Genomic DNA, 14975 nt, shown 5'->3' on the forward strand with positions numbered 1-14975 from the left:
ATCAAATAATTAATTAATAAATTTTCTCGTGGAAATAAATAATAATTTTTTTCTATATACGTAACTTTCAAATTAAATACCTTCCCACAGGTTTCTCACACACATATATAGATGCAATTTTTATACCAAAATGGATTTTTTTTTCAAATCCAGATATGAAAATTTTTTATATATATAACCTGGTTTGGCAAGAAACTCTAAACATGCATTTAGATGTGATAAAATTAAATAATGGGTAAATAATTTTAAATGAAAATTTAAAATTGAAATCTTGACAATGACAAGTAAAATTTTTGAATTGAAAAAGATTAAACAAGGGAAGGGAATGAGTAGTATAATATGTATAACTAAAATTATATAGAATAAATAGTATAAATATTAAAAATGACTAATAATTTTTTTTATAAAAAAATTAAAGATTTTAATTTTTTAAAAAATAAAAATATTTTAATTGAGTAATTTTCAAATACAAACAAATTGGTGGATTTCTTAAACATACAAGTATCTGAGGATATTTCTTTATTTATTTAGATTTTAGAAAAAAAATTACCTAGATATTACCCTTAGACAATTTGAAAAATTTTAAGAAGGCCACGGCCCCTAGTCCATGGCTAGCTTTGCAAAAATTTATGATGATTTTGTTACTGTACAGTCATCATTTTTCTATTCCAAAACAAATATATATATTTACTCAAGGACCAATCAAAGGGTCATTCCACATCTACAGTTTTTTTTTTTTGAATGAAATCAATAATTTTTGGTCTAAAAATCCTAGGAATATGTATGAGAGCAACAGATAACTCACAAGTTAAAAATTTTTGGTCATTCCACATCACAACCATGAATGATGCAAGTAAATAAGGGATGAACTCATACATTTAGAAATTTGCTGGATTTTATTGAGAATAACAATGTTAAGTTGATTATTACACATTCATCTCCGCCTTTGGCAGATTTGGTCCTCACAACTTTGACATTGAATAGTCTAAAGCATCCACAAGAAAATCTGCACATTCCAGAAAGATAACAGTGTGATTGTATATTCTGCTACAACGAATTGACAAAAAATCTATAAAGATGAGCATCCTAGCAAATTGAGATATTTTGCACATTAGTCCTTTCAATATTGTCTGAATCTCTTTTGATTCTTATCACCTCTTTACTCATATAAATTAAGAAATTTTAATTATTAAAATGCAGCAAGAAAAGAAGTGTACCTGCATCGTCTTTAGTGAAACACATTGGTGGTTTTATTCGAAAAACATTTCCATGTAGTCCACCTTTCCCGACTAGAATCCCGAGGTCTACAAATAGGAACGAAAGCATAAAGAATAAAGATATGGTGGAAGCTTAAGAGAAAACCATGTTATTAATTAAAAGTTGGTGCCTTCATACCTTTGAGTTTCTCAAATAAAACTGCAGTTTCTGCCTTGGCAGGAGTTTTCTCCTTCTTGTCAGTCACGAGTTCTATTCCCACCATTAATCCCCTCCCTCTCACATCTCCAATGACTGAAACCAAATTTAATTTGAACTATAAAAAAACTGCTTAAAATATCAACTAATTCATAGCTTAGAGATTGCACAGAAAGTGACTTAACAATTAGCATCACTTAAGACACTGCTCTTCTGTACAAGCTTGTAAGCGTGCACAACACTCACATACAGATAAAAAGCCATAAATAGAGCTAGTGAGTTCACGGAGATTACTCGAGTATATTTACCAATGATATAAAAAGAATTCTAAACGTTAACAAGAGGTTCACTTGTGTTCAAATCCAATACTTAGCTAACCAAGCATGTATTGCTAACAATTTAGAGGGATGCAAAATAAAGCCTTTAGACGCCTTAAGCCAACGAATATTCAATACATGAACAAACAACCTTTCCTTTATCCCTTTTTATTAATGGAAAATGACTAATTTGTTTGAGATGCCAAGTTTGAAGGAAATTACTTTCATGTCTTTTCTGAAGAGCTCTCAGGCGGCCAATCAAGTGGGACCCCACATTGGCACAGTGTTCTTGACGTTTTTCTTTATCAATAACTCTCAATACTGCAAGGCCACCAGCAGAACAAACAGGGTTTCCACCGAAAGTGTTAAATTGAATTTTCTGAGCCATCACATTTGCTATTTTTGGTGTTGTCACCACTGCTCCTAACGGTAAACCATTGCCAATACCCTGAGAGATGCTTTTTGTATATGTTATAGGATGAGGATTACAGGAGAAGATTTACAAGATGGTGGAAATAAGTTATAGAAATGTAACAAAATTTAAAGCATGAAAATAAATAATGTTAAATAATGCAGCTAGATAAGGAACTGCAAGTTTGAATATGCATCAAGAATATAGGACTTAAGAACAAAGCTAAGGGATAATTTTAAAGACCTTTGCCATGGTAACTATGTCAGGAATGACTCCTTGTGTCTCAAAGCCCCAGTAATGGCTTCCGGTCCGGCCAAATCCAGTTTGCACCTCATCAGCAATGCAGACGCCTCCAGCTTCGCGCACAATGTCATAAACCATTTTCAAGTATCCAGGTGCTAATTCAACTGCTCCTCCAACTCCCTAGAGTTGATCATTAATATACGAAAAAATAATGATTCAGAAAATGTCTTGTTCATAGTTAGCAAATGCACAATCTAATGAAGATTACCAATTCCTAGTTGCCAACCTGAATTGTTTCAGATATAAATCCAGCAACTTTTCCTGAAGTACCATATTCAATGTGATCTTGCACATCTTTGGCATAACCAGTGGCATCAGAACCAAAGATTCCTCGGTATGGATCTGGGTTGATCACGTGATGGATTTCGCCCTGTAGCATACAACTATTAGAATCATTGGCTTGTCTAGCCAATTGTCTGTCTTGTGTAAAAAGCGAATATTTATAAGAAAAAAAAATATAAAAAAGTACCATGTAATTTCATCAGTTTTTCACTTCGAATCTTGGTTTACTTTAAAGTTTGAGTCAAAATAGTATCTAGTTATATGAATTCCATGCTAACACGAAATCTAGAAATTGTTATTGTTTGTTAATAGCATGACACAAATAAGGTAATACTTTAACATAAAATTGAACCAAAATCCTGAAATAAACTAAAGATCTGAAGTTTTACCCTATTTATAACGGTAAAATTGTTTAAATGATGAAGAGTCTACAAGTGTTGACCTTAGTAATCTTTGCAACTTTAAAATCATCACAAAATTTAGTCAAATTCAAACAGCAGTATACATACAAACCTATAATACCAGATAAATCAACGTGTTAGCATGAAAAAGAAACACATGTCATATAGAAAATATCAAATGAATTTTTTCTAAAGCTATAGCATATAGATCAACCTGTGGTATTGGGTACTTCCATGTGTTCAAAGCTGTCAATCCAATTGTACTAGAACTTCCACCATGATATGCATTTCTCAAGGAAATCATCTCTAAATTACCACTGTATAATCTCGCCATCAACATTGCTAATTCATTTGCTTCAGACCCAGAATTTACAAAATACACGACCTGCATCTCAAACAACCAAAACTTATATTACAATAGCCCATCAAAACTTCAAACAATTCCACTGAAAAGTATTAGGAAAAGGGGAAAAGACACCAGGGATATAGAATTTATGATGAAAATTAAGGATCATAAACTTAAAAACCTTGAGGTTTCCGGGCATCTTAGCGGCTAAAGCCTCAGCAAAATCAGCAATGGCATGGTGCAAGTAGATTGTAGTAGCATGCTGAAGAAGCTTGCTTTGTTCAACAATAGCATTCAAAACTTCAGGATGGCAATGCCCACATGACACTGTTACTATTCCAGCAAAAGCGTCCAGATATCGCCGTCCTCTTTCATCGAACAAATATTGCATCTTCCCTTCTACAATATTCAGCTAAACAATCACAAGCACAGCCGGAAAAGCCAAAAAAAAAAAAAAATCAGCTACAGATAATCAATTCCCCAAAAAAAGGTTAAAAAAAAAGACAGGAGATTGATCATAAAGAGTGTGAACTAACTGGTTTTTGGTAGTAGTAGAAGAGAGAGGGACCCAGAAACTTCTTGCGTTTCTGTAGAATCTCATCTGCCAAGGGTCCATTATAAGGCTTGGGCTGGTAATCGAACAACGGCAACTGGGGAGGAGAGGCATCGGCGGCAGGGGCAGTATATGAAGGAAGCATAGAGAAAGAAGAGCAAAGAGGGATCCTATGGTGATGCAAAAGCTTGAGTTTGGCTTCTTGCAGTGTTTTCTTCAAGATTTGCCTCTGTAACGCCATCTCTAGAATCAGATGCACAGAGAAAAGGAAGGAGAGAGAGAGAGAGAGAGAATAAGAGCAGAGAAGAATCTAAGGTCTGGTTCTTACAAGAATCATTTTAACTCCGGAATCAAGGACAAGGACTTACAGAGAATTTAATTTAATGGGTTTCCTTTTATGAATTCTCTTACATAAGAATGTAAAGTTTTGTTTTTGAAATGGATTATTTAAAAATAAAATAAAATATTTTTAAAGGTATATCAATATTATCGTATATATATTTTTTTAATTTTTAATTTTACTTTTTTAATTTCATTAAATTAAAGATTTAGGATGTAAACGATAAATATCCATCAAAATTAAACCATTAAAACTCAAATTTAATTTACATTAATAACATCCAAACTCGTTAAAAATTAATTTAAATTATTTAAATTTATTCAAAATTCAATTATTATTATTTGAATAAAATTAAATTTAAATCCGTTTAATTTTATATATTTTAATTAATAATTTATATAAAAATATTTTTATTAATAATTTTAATTTAAAAAATTTAATATTTTTAAAAAATATTTAAATTTTAATTTTTTAAATAAAAATATATATAAAAAATTTATAAATATTATTATAAAATTTATTTTTTATACTAAATTAATTATTTATATAAACGAGTTACTTAATATATAAAATTTTTTTAAATTTGAATCCATTCCAAACTCGATTAAAACTATTCAAACTCATCCTGTTAAAAATGAATCAAATTTAATATCTACAAATATTGAATCGATGCCATTTTTAATTAGAATCTAATATTTAATTTCTTATATTATTTAACTACTAAGCACAACAAGATATTAAAATAGGCAAATATTTTTTTTAAATTATTGTACATTGTTATTGATATATAACAACAATATATAATTATTGTACATTGTTATTATAAAATTATAATTATAATTTATAATATTTTATAATAAAATTATAATTTTTATTAAAAAATAATTATTTATAATAATGATTATTGTTAAAAGAAATTTATTAATATTTATAATTTTTATTTTTATCATATTTTTTATATACTAATTGTAATTATTTATATTATTATTATATATTAATAAAATTAATATTGTTGTAAAATATTTTATTATTAATTATAATATTTATTGTAGCAAATTTATATTAAATTACTTTATGAGAAATTATTTTTATTTAGTTAATATTTTTTTATTATTTTATGAGAAATTAAAGATTTTTTTTCTGCTTTCAAAAAAAAAAGAGTTTTTTTTTTTCAATTAAATTACTTTTTTAAAATAACTTGAAAAAAAAATACATTTTAACACAAAAAGATGTACATCTCAAATATGAAGTGATTTGGAAGTGAGTCACATGTATAAAAGATTCTCTTTCTAGTCTTCTAGTATATTTTAATTGTATAGTATATTAAAAGATTCTCTTAATTTTAATTGTATAGTATATTTTAATCCTAATTTAATAATTTACTAATAATTAATTAAAAAATCAGTTTGATTATACTCATATTTTCTTAGAGAAGTAATTTTTTAATATGTAAAAATAAATTAGATTGTAATGTGAAGAAAATGAAACTGAATTTTCAAATTTAAAAATGAAATTGAATGATTTAAATTTAAATTTGATTTGATTATTATTTTTGAAGAATATCAAATTTTTAATGAAATTTGATTAATAAAGAAAGAAAACTAATGGACCTTATATAAATGAGATCATATTTCTAAAATCATTTAATATTGTGTTTGGATATGAGGATGAAAAAAATTTCTTTTTTTAGTTCTATGTGGATAAGCATTGCAATTGATAATTAATAAGCATTAATTTATTGAAAATTAGGTATGAACAGCTATGAAATTTCATCCAAATAGTACAAGACAAATCAAACTTCATTAATAAGAGGATAACTGCTAATCATAATTTTTTATTTTTTAAAAGTCAATAAAATACTTTACTTGCCATATCCTTCTCTTTCCTTTTTTTTTTTCTGCTGATTTTTTACTAATAATTTCAAAATTTTTCTTTTTTAGATGAATTTTTTCTCATATTCACAAATAGTGAATAAATAATCTCAAATACAGATTTCTTTTTTTCTCTTTTAGTTGAGTTATTACCGTTTTATGTATATTTATTGTGACTTTTGTTTTATCAAAAAATATGTGCACTACTGATTATAAATACTTTTTCTTTAACTTTTAAATTTAAAATTTTTGTATATCTTATTAGGATTTAGTTACTTGAATTTATAAAGTTTTATTCAAAATATTAATTTTATTTAACTACATATAACTTTTAAATTTAAAATTTTTGTATACCTTCTTATTATAATTTTTGTCATTCATTTTTCTTTAAATTATTATGCACTATTATAACCTTATTTATTTTTATCTTATTTTTAAAATAATATTTTATTAATTATTATTTTTTAAAATAAATATTTAAAATATCTTCTAATATTTAATAAAATTACTAAAAAAAATGGACTATCAGCGACGGATTTAGTGACAGAAACTATTTCCGTCGGAAAAAAATTAGAAACGGAATTAGCGACGAATCAACGACGAATATTTTATTTTGATATTTCTGACGGATTTGCGACGGATTTTAAAAATATTAGCGTCGCTAATCCGTCAGAAAATGCAAAGAATATATAAAAAAAAAACCCTAATCATCTTTTTCATCCTCTTTTTTGATTTTAGCCGCCCTCTTCCTCTCCTCTCCTCTCCCCAACGCCACACCTTTCTCCTTGCCGCAATCTCTGCCGCCGCCGCCGCCGCTGATCCAGCCACTGTCGCCGCTGCTGGACTCTTCTGTCGCCGCTGCTGGACGCTCCTCTCGCTGCCACAGTCATTGCCGCTCCCCCTGCCACTCGCCACCGTTGCCATTGCCCATCAGGTAAGTGTGTAGTTTGAATTTTAGTTTTTTTTTTCTATTATATCATTGGAATTTTGAATTTTAGTTTCTAAATATGTTATGATATAGTGAAAATATAATTCATTTAGTTATAAATTTGTATTAATCAAAATATATCTTTAGTTTTAGTAATTATATATTAGAAAATCCAAAACCATAAACCATTCCTTTACTACTTTCAGAAATTTCAATCCACTTATTCAAATCAAAAGCAGACTGACTCTTACAATCGTCATTCACATTTTCAGCAATGGCACTCAAATAAGCTCCCTAAGTAAAAAAAAGAAAACATAATAAATATTTCATTAACCATACACAACTAATGATAACATAACAAATAGAAAAATAATGTGATAACAACAAATAAGCAAAAAGTAACTTACATCAACTCGTCATGATTTTCCATCAATGAAAACACATTGACTCCCTTTTTTTGTATGAGTTGCACGAAATAGTTCAAGTTGAGTTGGTTGCCTACCTAACTTCTTTGCCTACAAAAAAAAAAATAATCACACAACACAAGATGCCCAAATAATTTCTATGCATCTATATAAAAACAGAATTGTATAAATAAAAGTAAGAAATAAAAGAGTTATATTAATCTATTCTCATGAACCTCCAGTTTTATTGAACCACCAGAGTGTTTCGTAATAGTTCCATCTTTTTCTACGTTTCTATTTGCTTTACCAACTTCTGATTTCTTTTTCCACTCTGGTGTACTCCAATATGCAACAAGTTCATTCCATATCTCTGCCTTCATTCAATCTAGTCCTAAATTGTATAGATAAGCAACATCTGTCTTTTGTGCTTGCGCAACAATTCGCTCCTAACTCTATTAAGAATGTCTCGTAGTCTTTCTTTACCTACCTTTTCCCAAGCAATTCGAACCATATCTTCTTCACTCTCATCCCATACATATCGACTCTACAAATAACAATCAATGCTATGTAAATTTAAAAAACTTAAAATACATATTAGAAATTTTAGAATATAAGTTGTATTTACCCGAAAAAGTCCGAAGAGCTCGTCTTTTGTCTTTAAAGGTATTTCTGACCAAGTTTTCCATGCAGCAGTGTAGCGCATCTTAATGTCATTAGTGACTGATCTAGTAACCGTGGAATCTAAAAAACTGCAATATTTTTATATATAATGAGTAGTTGTAAGTAATAATACATATTAAATCAATAGCAAAAAGTTGTATATGACTTACACATTTCCTTTCAATCTAATCAATTGTCGATTAGATGGGTTTGATGGGATAGGATGTCCCAAGTTCAGACCTCTAGTTCGAACTGATGATGATGAGAATGCGTTTGCTTGCCCTCCTAATGCTTATGGAGCAGTGCTCCAGTGTTTCTTCATGCACCTGTACTGCCTCATCTGTTTCATTCATAGAGAGCTGCTGGCTATGACATCTACCTCTAGATGATACTGCTCTTCAAGGCATCTGAAAAAATAATTGTCCATTAGTTTCAATTAACAATAAAGACAAACAATATATAAAACCTTAATCAAACAATTAAGGAAGCCATTTTGATCTAGTCGCTCATACATCCAATTACGATCTACCGACATGATAAATATATTCTGAAATATAAATAAATTCAACTCTAATTATATACTAATTTAACAAATCAAACACACTAATCAATTTAACAATACATATCAAAGTAGAGTTGAATGAAGGCATGTAAAGTAAACCGACAAAGCCGAACTATACATATCAAATGTTATAAAAATGAGTTATAAAAAAAACTGAATAATTTTTCATATAAATGTTTACATTAATTAAAAAAAAATTAGAAAATGAAGGTGTAAAACAAACAATACCTTTTTTTTAAAGACCTTTTAAGATTTTTTCATGATCATAGTATTTTTTAAATTAAGCTATATTACTGTGTTGATTTAGTATTTTTGAATTGACTTGTTTAGCCATGAAAGTGTAATTTTAAATTAAGCTCTGCAGCACAAGCTTGCTCCTGTTGAGCAGCAAGCATGCTGCACAGCAGCAACAGTTGAACATTAATTATGGACATTGTTAAATATGATTTATTTTAAATATTATGGACATTAATTATGGACATTAAATTTTATGAACATTGTTAAATATTATGGATTTATTTTAAATTTTATGAATATTGTTAAGTATTATGAACATCAATTATAATTATTATGAATGATATTTGATTTATATTCAATATGATTATTAATTATAAATTATTTGATTATACAGAGAATATCTAAATAAAAGCAGGAAATTTTTTTTGATAGAATTTTAATAGATTAGCGACGGATTGTTCATCGGATGAATTTGAAATTTTCGACAGATTGTTCGTCGCTAAATTTTTCCAACGGAATTATCCGTCGGAAAAGCTATCGCAAATTTATTCTACGGAGTTAAGATCTGTCGAAAATTCGTCGCTAATATTTCCGACGGAAGCCTGATCCGTCGGAAAAAATTAGCGACATGACTTTAAGCGACGGATTTGAGTCCGTCGGAAATCCGTCGCTGAAAGTTTTAGCAACGGATTTCAGACTATCAGCGACGGAAAAATCCGTCGCTAATAGTCTGTTAGTTTGTAGTGAATTTAATTTATTTAAGATAGTATATTTTTTAATATATATATATATAATAAAATGAAGAAAATAAATATTTTAGCATTTAAAATTTCAATTTCAATGATTTTTTTCCTTGTTATATAATTTTTTATCTTGAATGTCTCTTTTTCCTTGTAATCTATTCTTTTAATATATCAATTATTTTTATCTAATATTTGCATAATATATTATCTAAATAAATTGTAATATATATTTAAATCAAAACTCTAAAGTGGTGAAAAAAAAGAGAAAATTTTGATATCGTAAAATATATTTTGTTAGACATTATGTTAATGTTTAATCTATAAAATATTAAAATTCAATTTAAGTTTAAAATATAAAGAAAATTAATAGATGCACCTTAAACACAAGAAAGTATTAGATAATAAAATTTATTTTATTTAAATTTAAAATGAAAATTAAGGAAAGCGTGTAATTTCTTGATTTGATATGATAGACTAAATTTTGTCATTTCTTTTTTGATACTTTTTCATTTCTCAAAAAATCAAATAGGAAAAGATTCAGCCTAACACTTACTTGTAAAGTGATATGGACATTTTGGTCCTTTGAGTTCTAAACATGACCCTATTTTCCATAGAAACACTCATTGGCTACTGAGTAGGGAGTGAATTTCACATCTCAATTTTAATTTAATATCTATACTGTCAGCACAAAAATAGAGTTTTACCAGAGATATCACTCTTAACTCTGGAACCCATAAAACAATGATATGGTCTCTCATACACGTGGTTTACAAAATATACACAACTGTCAAATATTTTATTAAAAATTAACTTTTTATATAATTCTTGGATCACTTAGACTTAGAACATTATTTATTATAAAATAAAGTCAAGATAAGGTTGTTGGTTCTTGTCTTAATCACTCCAATAAGATTGTTGGTGCCTTGTCTCAATCACTTCAATGTTTAAGTTAACAATAATAATTAAAATATTTAGAGAATAGTATTAGTCTATATAATTTAAATATATGCAAAAAAAAAATGATAATTTTCACAATAAAAATATATAATTTATTTATTTTTAAAAAATTACAATGCAGGATTTGAGAAATATAGAAATTAATGTTTTGATTTCTGAGGTAAGCTTTTAGTTTAATACTTATTGATTCTTTAAATTGTTGCTCATACTTAGTCTTCAATTCAAAATTCCATGTGATTTTTTTTTTGGTAAAATAAATTATTTTGATTTATTGGGATTGTTTTATAATTGCTGAGATTCTTATATGCCTCTTTGAGTTATTTGCAAATTAAAATTGAGGATTTGAGATGACAAAAAGTTTGCATTTTATGGACATAATGCCCAAAATTATAAGAATTTTAATTGATTCAAGTCTCGTTTTCCTGCGCATGCCGTGGGTGGGGTTTTTGTGCTTCTTCCTTTCAGATTCTGGCTAAGGTGGCAACCGTGGTGATGGATTGCTGGCGACGCCAACTTGTAAGGTCAGCTGAGTTTTTGGACTTGAAAAAAACGTTTTGTATACTTGGCCCCATCGCCCACAACAAAACTTTTCAAGGTTAAAAAATCAAAAAGATTGATTTTTAATTGAACATTTTTTGTCATGTCATAATTATTTTGAATTATGTGTGTTCAAATCAAATTAATGAGTTGAGTTGGGTCAAAATTTATTGGCTTTTAATAGTAATTATTCTTTGTCCAAACATTCCAGCAATACTTGAAAAAAAAAAAAAAATCAACATGAACTATTCTGATGAAATCTCAAAAACCAGCAGGGCGTCCTCCTTTTCTTGGATCACTAATTCCCACAAGTTTTCCAAATGATTTATTTCCAGTAGAACCCTCCAAGTCTTGGACAAGGAATTGGCAAATGCTCCCACCAGCAATGCTTTGTAGGACATGGCCCCTCTTTCTAAGGAATTCTCTTGTATCACTTGGAATCTCAAAGTGGTCGTTATACACTGTTGTCCAATTCTCATAATATACAATGTTGGGTGTCAGCTGCATGTGCAAATTCACAACATTTTTATTAAAATTACATATTTTGGTTGTCATATAAAAAGAAAATGGAACTTGATGAAAACCTGATGATAGATCCTTGGAGCAATAACAGAAGAAAGTGGATCCATTCCTCTGCCAAAATGATTTAGCAACACCTCTGTAGTTCCAGCAATAATCATGCTTCCCCCGCTGGCACCCACCACAGCTTTCAGTTGTTCATCCTATAATTCAGTGGTGATGATATTCAAACTCTGAATCAAATGCTTAGCTTTTAGATTGAGTTCCGCAAAAATTTTGACATGCAAATTATTCATATTCAAAGAAAATTCTTATACATATTTGAGTGTATATGTACTCAGTTAAAAAGAATAAATTAAAATTGTGGTAACTATCACGTTTAATCACGTCACAAAAGTCGGATGCACATATATTGAGTGTGTAAAAATATATACTTGGCTAATAAATAAATAATGGTAAATTTCATATTTAATCATTAGTTTTTGACGACTCCATGCACGTACACAATGCGTGTGTATAAGAAATTTCCTTCTTGTAATAGAAAATTCTTAGAAAGAGGCCTATAATAAATATTACGCAGAATAATTGGATATACCTTCAACACAATTGTAGGCGACATAGATGACAGAGGCCTCTTTCCAGGGCTAATAAAATTGGCAGATGATGGATGTGTATCATTTGCAGTGTCATTAACAGGCATAGAGAAATCATCCATTTCATTGTTCAACACTATTCCTGTACTTTTGGACAATATTTTTGCACCGAAGTATGCGTTCACAGTATTCGTCATAGAAACAACATTTCTCTCTTTATCCACAATCGACACATGACTCGTCCCATGATCATTAACCTGGTTCCACCTATGAGGAAGCAAGAACCACTAGCCTTTGTTTCATTATTATTGAGTCATCTCCAAAGTTGCGAGATCTCGAGTTTCAGTCTCTAAAAAAAAAAAGAAAGCTTACCTTCCACCATAATGACCCGAATCAAAGGTCATGTTGTCGTAAATGGTTTTCTTCAGCTGTTGTGCAAAGGTGGGAGAAAGCATATCGGATAAGACTTCAGTAATGTTGACGAAATCAGGATCACCAAGATTCATCCTCACAGCAAATGCATGCTTTAATGCTTCAATTTGACGATGGATTCCTAAGGGGCCAGAAATGCCTTCTGGGACTCCAAATTCAGCAAGGATATTTAAAATCTGTGGCAGTAGAAAAGTTCAATTAAATTTCAATTTTTTTTTTAAAAAATTTTATGGCCTGAAATTTGCAGAGCAAGCATATAATTAAACTTACAAGCATTACTGAAGCAGCACCAGCAGAAGGGGGAGGCATTCCAATTATTTTAAGACCAAGAAAATTGGAAGAGAGTGACTTTCTTATTTTAACCTGATACTTCTGCAAATCCCCTGTTGTTAATATGCCTCCAGCTTCTTGAATATCTCTTACCAAATTAAATCCAATTGACCCATTATAGAATTCTTTCACTCCATTTCTTGCAATTATTCTGAGTGTGTGCGCTAGTTTCTTGTTGTAACATACATCATTAGGCTGCAAGAGTTTACCATTTGATGTAAATATGTCACCAAGTCCTTTATCAGCTAAGATCCCTGCTTCTGATCTAACCATCTGGCTGTACAGATATGGCGAAATCTTGAACCCTCTACGGGCAAGTTTCTCAGCTGGCCTCACAAGCCTTTCCCAAGTAAGCCTTCCATGTTGTTTCCAGGCTAGGTGAAGTCCTGCAAGCTCTCCGGGAACAGCTATGGAGAGGGCACCTGAAGCTTTTTTAGTTGCATTTCCAGCGTACATCCCCTAAAAATGAGCAAAGTTAAGTGATTTTTTCATCTGAACTTGTACAATTCCTCAAGGGAAGGAGATTGTAAGAGTCATATTTGCAATTTGGAGCACCTGGGAAGCTTGCATTGGTGCAGTTTCTCTCATGTCAAAGGCTTTTGATGTTCCATTGGCAAGTCTGATGAGCATAAATGCTCCTCCCCCGATTCCACTAGAAGCTGGGCTCACAACTCCCAAGCACAGAGCAGTAGCTACTGCTGCATCAATGGCATGACCTCCATCTCGAAGAACTTTCATCCCAATTAATGAACATCTACCATCATCAGCAGCGACAACGCCATGTTCTGCCACAACTCGTTGATCTTTATATTTGATGGTTCCAGAATTTGATGTCTTATAAAGGGTTGCAGCAGAAGGTGACAGTGAAATAATCAAGAGAAATGCAAGGATGGATGGAAAAATTATTGGCTGAGCTACCATTGCTAAGAACTTTCAGGTCCTTGAAGAACTCAATGAATGAAGTTTAGATAAAATTGTTAATCAAATTATAGAAAACAAAGAGGAATCGTCTTTGTCATCTTGAACAGAATCCCGGCATCTTTCGCAGTTGATCGGAGGGGCCAGTCTCCGGTCCTCAGGAGTTCACCCACCGGCTCACCAGCACTATGTCGAACTGTTTTTGGCGGGTGAGGCAAGATGATCTTCCTCGTCAACGCAAATCTGGAGAGGTACCAGGCTGGCCGATTGAGTGGCTGCTAATATTGGTTATTTATATTTTAAATAAAGGAGATAATATAGTACAGTATGGTGCATTGTCAATCAATGAACGGCATTGTATTTATATTTATAAATTAAATTTATTTGATAAAAATCAAAATTTTATGATAATTTTATATCATATATTAATTTCACTTCTTAATTCAACTGCCTATAATTGCTTAGGTAAATATATAATACATAAAATTAGTTAAGATTAGAAGTAAATGAATATTTAAATAATTTATATATTCAATATTTCAGTTATAATTTTTGAGTTACATATTTAAATTATTTTTAAATTAGATCATAAGTCAAACTGGTTTTCAAAAAAGTATTTTTAACATTTTGATATATGTTAGAAATTAAATAATAGTACATAGTATTAAAAATAATTTAAAATTAAACTTTTAATTTCAAGAAACTTATCCTAATTGATGTCTAAATCTCTCCATAGTTAAAAGAAAACCATAATTTTTCATAACTCCTCTCTCTCACTTATTAGATTTTATTCTCTACAATTTTTATTTATTGCATTTGTTGATTTCATATGAATAATCACAGTTAAAAATGTTAATAAAAATAACGTGAATATTACCATATAATTATGAATTATTTAACATTATAGTCAATTTTAC

At 29.7% G+C, this 14975-nt stretch overlaps 2 protein-coding genes across 4 annotated transcripts; both read right to left on the bottom strand.

The window, feature by feature from the left end:
* Positions 1 to 877: 877 nt before the first annotated feature.
* Positions 878 to 4416, bottom strand: LOC110630530 (alanine--glyoxylate aminotransferase 2 homolog 1, mitochondrial). The gene is made up of 9 exons (XM_021778066.2): positions 4011 to 4416; positions 3656 to 3886; positions 3343 to 3513; positions 2672 to 2815; positions 2386 to 2565; positions 1953 to 2178; positions 1396 to 1509; positions 1218 to 1304; positions 878 to 1006 (listed from the first exon to the last, which is right to left on the bottom strand). The coding sequence occupies exons 1-9, from the start codon at positions 4266 to 4268 to the stop codon at positions 963 to 965; spliced, it is 1455 nt and encodes a 484-aa protein (XP_021633758.1). The 5' UTR covers positions 4269 to 4416; the 3' UTR covers positions 878 to 962.
* Positions 4417 to 11412: 6996 nt separating this feature from the next.
* Positions 11413 to 14339, bottom strand: LOC110630582 (putative inactive glutathione hydrolase 4). Of its 3 annotated transcripts, XM_021778124.2 has the most exons (6): positions 13696 to 14338; positions 13081 to 13599; positions 12751 to 12986; positions 12381 to 12645; positions 11851 to 11988; positions 11413 to 11767 (listed from the first exon to the last, which is right to left on the bottom strand). In XM_021778124.2, the coding sequence occupies exons 1-6, from the start codon at positions 14059 to 14061 to the stop codon at positions 11528 to 11530; spliced, it is 1764 nt and encodes a 587-aa protein (XP_021633816.1). In that variant the 5' UTR covers positions 14062 to 14338; the 3' UTR covers positions 11413 to 11527. The 3 variants fall into 3 exon arrangements, with proteins under 3 accessions (XP_021633816.1, XP_043805151.1, XP_021633818.1); XM_043949216.1 differs by lacking the exon at positions 13696 to 14338 and having other exon boundaries at positions 13350 to 13492; XM_021778126.2 differs by lacking the exon at positions 11413 to 11767 and having other exon boundaries at positions 11877 to 12018; positions 13696 to 14339.
* Between the last annotated feature and the right edge of the window lie 636 nt (positions 14340 to 14975).

The sequence above is a fragment of the Manihot esculenta genome, chromosome 13 (genome assembly GCF_001659605.2).
Source record: "Manihot esculenta cultivar AM560-2 chromosome 13, M.esculenta_v8, whole genome shotgun sequence".
NCBI lineage: Eukaryota > Viridiplantae > Streptophyta > Magnoliopsida > Malpighiales > Euphorbiaceae > Manihot > Manihot esculenta.